This window comes from Rhinatrema bivittatum, chromosome 18 (genome assembly GCF_901001135.1).
Source record: "Rhinatrema bivittatum chromosome 18, aRhiBiv1.1, whole genome shotgun sequence".
NCBI lineage: Eukaryota > Metazoa > Chordata > Amphibia > Gymnophiona > Rhinatrematidae > Rhinatrema > Rhinatrema bivittatum.
Genome location: NC_042632.1, coordinates 55,119,560 through 55,126,714, shown reverse-complemented (window position 1 = coordinate 55,126,714; position 7,155 = coordinate 55,119,560). Strand labels below are relative to the sequence as shown.

Here is a 7,155-nt window from a genome sequence, read left to right as displayed (position 1 = left end):
CCCTAGAAGTCATGGTGGTGTGATGGTTAAGACCCCCAGTTCTGATCAGCCTGATGAGCTCAGGAATTGACGTAGGTTTCCAGCAGTACCAGTGAGCCATGAAGCTGGCTTTTAAACCTCATGACTTGCTTTAATTCCTACACTGAATTATTTGTAGACTGTGCCACCTTTTATTGTACCCACATAAGGATTAACCAGAGATGTTACAGAAAAACTTTCAAGACCTCAAAGTCCGTTCTTCAGATACCTGATGTCTCACGTTGCCAGTTTTTGGAAAAAGGAATAAACCCTTGCACCAGTAACAGGTCCCTATTCTTCTTTTTTTGCTACTGGCCATGGCCTCACCTTTGTCTCACAAGGATCTGAGGTCACAGCGCTATGTCTGATTTCTGGAAGAACTCCCCATGCCATGGTGGAATAGCAGAATCATTGCGCCTGCTACTTTTCCACCTCACCGTCAGAATCTGCTTCCTTTGCAGCTACCCGAGTTTACCCCCGTTTTATTCTGCCTTCCATCCAAGCCTAACCCCCATAGTGATCATCTTCAGACCGAGGTAGGGACAGGGCAGGACATAGGTGTGCTCTTGAGCCAACCAGCGGACATCAACCTTGCTTAATAGTTGGGGCTCGCTCTCCCTTTCCCAGGAGATGTGAATGCCGCCTCCATCAACCTGAGGAGCAAGAGCCGGGTCCCAGAACTTGAACCTGGATCTCCTTCAGAACATTGCCACTCAGCCATGATGCAGTCCTGGGTTTGCCTTTTTAAAAATAATTCCTGAAAAGCAAGCAAATTAAAGAATAAACAGGGCTAACACTCACAGCCTGGATTCAAGCTTCTGTGCTCATCATACACCACCTTATGACCTTCCTGTCAACAAATCCTGAAACGGATTGGTCCATGACATGGGAAAAAAATTCTGCTCATTTTTCCCACCTTGCTTTTAGTACTGGACTGTGGAAGAGAAGCATCTCCTGCACCTATAAACAAAAAGGTGCAGGGACAACTTAAGAACATAAGAACATGCCATATGGGGTCAGACCAAGGGTCCATCAAGCCCAGCATCCTGTTTCCAACAGTGGCCAATCCAGGCCACAAGAACCTGGCAAGTACCCAAAAACTAAGTCTATTCCATGTAACCATTGCTAATGGCAGTGGCTATTCCCTAAGTATAATTGATTAATAGCAGGTAATGGACTTCTCCTCCAAGAACTTATCCAATCCTTTTTTAAACACAGCTATACTAACTGCACGAACCACATTCTCTGGCAACAGGAGCTACCTGGCACTTTCATCTTGCTCCTTTGGGCTTCCAGCTCAGTCGGACCCAGGGCTGAGATCTGGGGCAGGAGCCTTTGTTTGCAATTACCTGGGGATTGTTTCCCCTATTCTGTATCTCCTCCCAGTTTCCTTAGTCCAATCATTTCAGAGACCGTCCTCAGATGGGAACCATCCAAACTACTGCAGGTCAAGACCCTATATCCAGCCACTTGTTGTAGTCACTGAGCGATGACTATGACTGACTCTCTCTTCATGCCCCAGGGACTGCAATATCTCCAGCCCCAGCCCACCCAGGCAGCAGAAGACTGTAGCTGGGTATTGAACCAGGTCTTCATAAGGGCAGTGCATAGCACAGTCACTGAGCCACCCATCTCACCCAGCAAATCATTTAGTAATAATGGGTGTTCCACTTTCAAAATTAAATATACCTCCCTCAATTTTAGTAGAGAGGATCCAGCAAGGCTACTGTAGCAGCCACTATGTTTTGAGAAGAAAGAGAGTAGGCTTCTACTTTGCAGCCAATCAGAAATTAAAATATAGCAGCGGGGACAGCAATCCCCATGACTTCAGATAGGCTGAGGTGTCGGACATGGATTTCTCATACTGCAGTATTCTATGGCAATACCTAAGATGCTGTCCTATTCTTTCCTCCCCCTTTTAAAAAAGGTGTTGGTCACTTTTTAGGAAATCGCTCTACATAATGGTGCAAAAACATAGCTTCTTGCTCTCTTTTTGACTAAGGGCAGCTGAGGATGGTGGAGACTGAGAACCTAGACAATATGGAGAGATAATACCCTGCCATATGACACCCGCTGGGGATATGAAACCACTGGGACCCTGGTCAGAGTGGGAGAATTAAACCTCCTATCAAAATGATAAAAAGAATTAGATATACATACAAAGATATTGTCAGAGGGGCCAGCTAACATGGTAACAATTCGTATAGGAAAACAAATACCCTCTGCTTATGAATGGATCACAAGAGACCTATCACAATGATCATTTTATGGCATTATCCCACCTGTGAAATATCAGAGGAATAAGTATGTGAAGTGAAATGTTTCATGGGTATCGCTGGGATATATCGAAAGGGTCTGAGTGTTTTTGTAACAGATGGGATTTCTGTGTTAGTCCTCTCGTGTTATCACAATGAAACATCACAAAGTCGTGGGCTCTTTACAGTTCTCCATGATAATATATTGCAACGTTCTGGAATAATCTAAAAGGAAGACGTCCAAGGAGAGGACCTCAATAGTCTCTTTAAACATTAATTAGTTTAAGAAAGGTGTCCCCCTAAACTATTTCCCATATCTCCTATTAGGTAAATTTGAAATACTGTAACTCTTCAGTCCTATAATTTAACAAACGCCTGGAGTAATGGTAAAAAGCAGAAAATGAAAACCCAGATCTGCCGATGTCAGGCACGGTAAGGGATAAAGAGGCAGCAGAGCTCGACCCAGGAAGGAAAGGTGAATTGGACACTGGGCTTCAATATTATGAGAGAAAGGACAAACTCAAAAACTCCAATACAGCACCAAAGTACGGAGATTGCAAGAGAACACGTTTCATTACAAATATCATAATTTATTCCATCTTGTATAAAAAGTCATAGTCACGTAGCAAAACAATGTCTTCTCTCCTGAGAAGAAATATATTATTTCGGATTATAAATAATCAGCAAATATACAACAGTTGGCAACTCAAGAAAGCACTTGGGCTTAAGTGCTCTGGGGTCAGTGCTAAGAAAACAGAGCCTGTTCTCTTTCAAATACATTTAGGGGAATACAGTACCAGAAAATACTGAGGTATTTTTTACTTCCGTAAAAGTGAAATTTCATGCTTGCCAAGGCAGAGCACAGCTTCGGAATACAACAGGAAAATAAATATACGACAAGGAGCTCTTTAGAGTTGGAAGAGGGCATTATCAGTACTGGAGATACTGAGGGTCCTCTTTTAAGACTGAAATCTCTTAACCAAACAGATCTGAGACAGGAAACGTTGCTGGATTCTGGGTGGGTTCTGTCTCCAGCATTATTGCACTTATGAATGAAGGGATCTCAGTTTTTGTGTGTCCTTCAGCAGCTGGGAGACGTAGTGAGGGGATTCTGTAGGAAGCTTAAAGTGTTTGCTGCGGAATGGACGGGGATGGAAACCGGAAAGTTGAAGACGGTGGTGGTGGAGGTTCCTCGGTCCAGCACAGAGATGGCGGGGCTGCCAGCTTCTGCAGAGCAAGATGGTGCCAGCACCTGAGACTCGAACTGCAGGAGTTGCCCCATGAAGCTGAAGTTTGGGGAGATGATGCTTCTTCTCTGCTTCACAAACTCGAAGGCTTCGTCCAGCCTCACCCGGTTGGTCCTCATGAGGTACGCCAGGCAGATGGTGGCAGAGCGGGAGATGCCAGCCTGGCAATGAACGAATACCCTTCCTCCAGCATTTTTCATAGAGTCTGAAAAAAATTGGCAAGTCATGGTTAAAGCAGGCACCGAGGGCTTTGTATATGTCATCTTAGCAAAATACCCAAAACAGCTGCAATTCTGGACAGGACACCTCGCTAGTTCTTAGAAGCTGAAGCAAATTCTAATCCAAGCACTTTTCTCAGAGGAGAATCTGACAAAATGTTCATTTTTATGGCAAATACAGCAAGGGTAATGATCTTTATCAGTAGTCAAACATATGAAATAATTCCATACATTTACAGGTTGCTTTGACAATTTATAAATCTAATTTAATGCAGGATACAGGAATATATTTTAGCAGAGCACTTCTACGGAAGAAATAATACCACAGAGGAGAAGATGGAAATAAAATTACCTATAAAATCAATGGCTTCGTTGAACCAGGAGCTGATGTCGGCTTTGTGATTGTCCTCTACGGGGATGCTTTTGTACTGATAGTGTCCCTCGAAATGGTTGGGGCAGTTTGCCGAGACATTGATCAGGGCTGTTATCCCCAAGGCATCCAACATGTCCTTCCTGGACGCATGGTAGGCACTGCCCAGGTACAGGAAAGGAAGGATTTCCACTGGACCACCCTAGAATAATCGAAGAAAAAAATAGAAAGAAAGAAAGCATTCTTGAGTTGCCTTGTTAAAAGCCGTGTTAGCCTTCATGTCCTGGCGAAAGGCGGGTGGTGAAGGCACTGACCTGGTCATACAGAGGGGTGCCACAGGAAGAATCGGCACTGCCGGGCACGCTGCTGGCACTCAGCGGCAAGCTCAGGCCCGTGGGGCTGGCTGGTTTACTGCAGAACTCGGGATATTCGCAGGAAAAAGCTTCATAACCACCTGGAAGGGACAAAAGGAAACGAAATCTGTAATTAGTACGATCCCAGACTACATCATTCTGGCTTAGCCCCCAGATCACAACTAGTTTCAATGGTTTATTCTCGTTACTACGAACTGAAATCCGAAATAAGGGGACAGAGCGCTTGCTGACAGGGACAATTCTCCCGGGGTTGTACACTGGGATCCTACTCGATCCAGCCCAGTGGTGCTTTGACAGGTACCTTTCAGGAAGTAGAGCCTGCTGCCCCTGGCCTCCCTGCACAGGGTGCTCACGGCCAGCAGCAGGGTGCAGTCCTTCTTGCTGGGCTCCAGCTCCCAGCTCCGCTCGTCCAGCAGCACCACGGCCTGGAAGAGCCCTGCCCGCAGCCGGCCGCGCAGCTCCTCGTTGGGGACGATGTGCTCCAGGCTCATGGCCCCCTTGGCCCGCCGCTTCACGATGGTGCTGAACCGGACGTTGCTGGAGTTCAGGATGTGCGAGGAATTGAAGGAGAAAAAGGATCGGCAGTCCAGGAGCAGGCACTGAGCCGCCCTCTCTTCCAAAAGTCCTTTCAAAGCGCTGCAATCCATGGCACAGACCTCCATATTGACCATAGTGAGCCTGCCAGCGGCCTTTGTGTAGGCAGGGGATCTACTGCGAGACGAGTCCGGGACCCCGAAACGAATGCACAATCCGGGAGGACTCGGCCTCTTTACAAAAATAAAGGAAGGGAAAACTAGCGCAAGAAGTATTTAAGCAAAAAAGAATGAAAGCAAGGCTCTTGCGCGCCTGCGATCCCTTGCTGCTTCTTTGTTCGGGGTCACTTTCTCCCCTGCGCCTCTGACCTTTGTTCCGAGGCTGGAGTCGGCTTCAGTGATTGGGCTTCGATGCTTCCTCACGCGTCGATCTTTCGTTTTATTGTTTTATTTGCGCCCCGGCACCGAAGCCCGTCCGCTCTGCCTGGTGTCTTTCTCCCCTCGCCGCGCGCAGCCGGAGCCTCTTATACGCGGCCGGGGCAGGCGTTTTGTGAATGGGGCCGCACCACGTGGGGCGGCCGGTGACGTCACGGGCTCGCGGCGCCGGAGCCCCCTGGAGGTTCGCGCCGGCAGCGTCCACGTCAGCAGCCCTAGCAGCAGAAGTCAAACTGCAAGCAAACAAACAAAAAGGCGCTGCCAAGGCAGGCGAGGGAGTGATGTAACCCGGGGCCTGCAGCCGCTCCCGGGAGCGCCCTGCACACAATGTTCCCGGGGAGCGCGGAGCCGCAGCGGGCATGAAGCAATGCGCTGTGAGTCTCCGGGCAGGAATGCGGAGTTTGGGCTTTTTTTTGGGGGGGGGGGAGAGGAGGCGTTCGCCTTTCCTTCGGGATCGCCGTGCAGATGTTGGGAGCTCCGAACGTAAACAGCTGGGCGGGCTGCCTGCCTTTCATTAGCCGCCTCTCCGAGGCAGCACCTGCGCCAGCAGCTTAGGTATTTATTTTACAGTCAATGCGTTTTGGAAACAATTCAGGCTTAACAGGGAGCGCTGCTCCGAATGATTTCAGAACCCGGTATTCAGCCCCATGAATGTCCCCCCTCGTTTCCTGACACCTGCGGTGGGGACTGACCCCCCAGAAGCAGCAGGACACGGTGGTATCTAGCCCCCCCCCCCCCAGGTCCCAGGGCAATGCAGGGTGGGACACATCCTGAGGAGGAGGTAAGAGAGAAAGCATTGCCAGGCTCGGTTGGTCAGGAGAGGTAAGGGGACCGTGGAGGAGATAAAAAAAAAAAACGGGACAGGCAGGGAGGAAGGAAATACCATTAGCAGCTGCAGCCCCAGGACAGAAGAAGGGAGCCAGCAAGAATTTCTGAATCCTGCCTGCCCAGAAATAGTTGCTAAGTGGCTGAATAGTAGAGCAAAGCAGGGCTGGGGTATTGTCAGGGCAGCAAGGAATGGCAAGGGGAAAGGGGGCGCCTGGGCTGGTGGTGGCGGGTATAACCTTTAATTAGGGTCAAACAGCTCCAAGTGCTCCGACCACGAATAGCAGGTGACCAGGAAAGGTGGGAGGACAAGGTAAACAAGAATAAAAGACCCAGGCCAGGAATACGATGGGGACAGCACAACGCAACTGTCCCATGCGCAGACCAATGAGAGGGAAAGGGTGAATAATAGTAATAAAAATAATATAACAACAATGCAAAAGCTGCTGGTGACAGATATTATTGGAAGCTGTGGCCTGTTTTCTCCAGGCTTGTAAGGGTGTTTTGGTATTAGAGTTAATGCTGCTATGTTATGTGCGTGGTGGGGCAGGCAGATGGGTGCGGCGTGCCGGTGACGTAACACGTCAGCTCGGCTGCACGCGCTCTCTCTGGGCCTGGTTTACTAAGGCTTTTCTCCCATTTGGTGTGTACGGGAAAAATGCCCGGTGAGCGAGGCCCGGAATCCATGTGACATGAAGACAGATAAAGGCCATCTGGCCCATCCAACCTGCCCAGTCTTCTCTCTCCCCGGTTCTCTACCACAGTAAGGTGTGGATACAAATTCCAACAAACCAACCTCTGCTCTCCCGCGTCTCTTTACCATATTTCTGTGTTTAAATCCCATTTTCCTCTGTGGTTCTTACAAGACCCATATTCTAAT

At 48.6% G+C, this 7,155-nt stretch overlaps 1 protein-coding gene across 1 annotated transcript; it reads right to left on the bottom strand.

Annotated features, from left to right (window-relative positions):
- Positions 1 to 2,842: 2,842 nt before the first annotated feature.
- DUSP1 (dual specificity phosphatase 1) lies at positions 2,843 to 5,533 on the bottom strand. The gene is made up of 4 exons (XM_029583827.1): positions 4,784 to 5,533; positions 4,423 to 4,562; positions 4,091 to 4,310; positions 2,843 to 3,725 (listed from the first exon to the last, which is right to left on the bottom strand). Exons 1-4 carry the CDS (start codon positions 5,151 to 5,153, stop codon positions 3,355 to 3,357), a joined length of 1,101 nt encoding a protein of 366 aa, XP_029439687.1. The 5' UTR covers positions 5,154 to 5,533; the 3' UTR covers positions 2,843 to 3,354.
- Between the last annotated feature and the right edge of the window lie 1,622 nt (positions 5,534 to 7,155).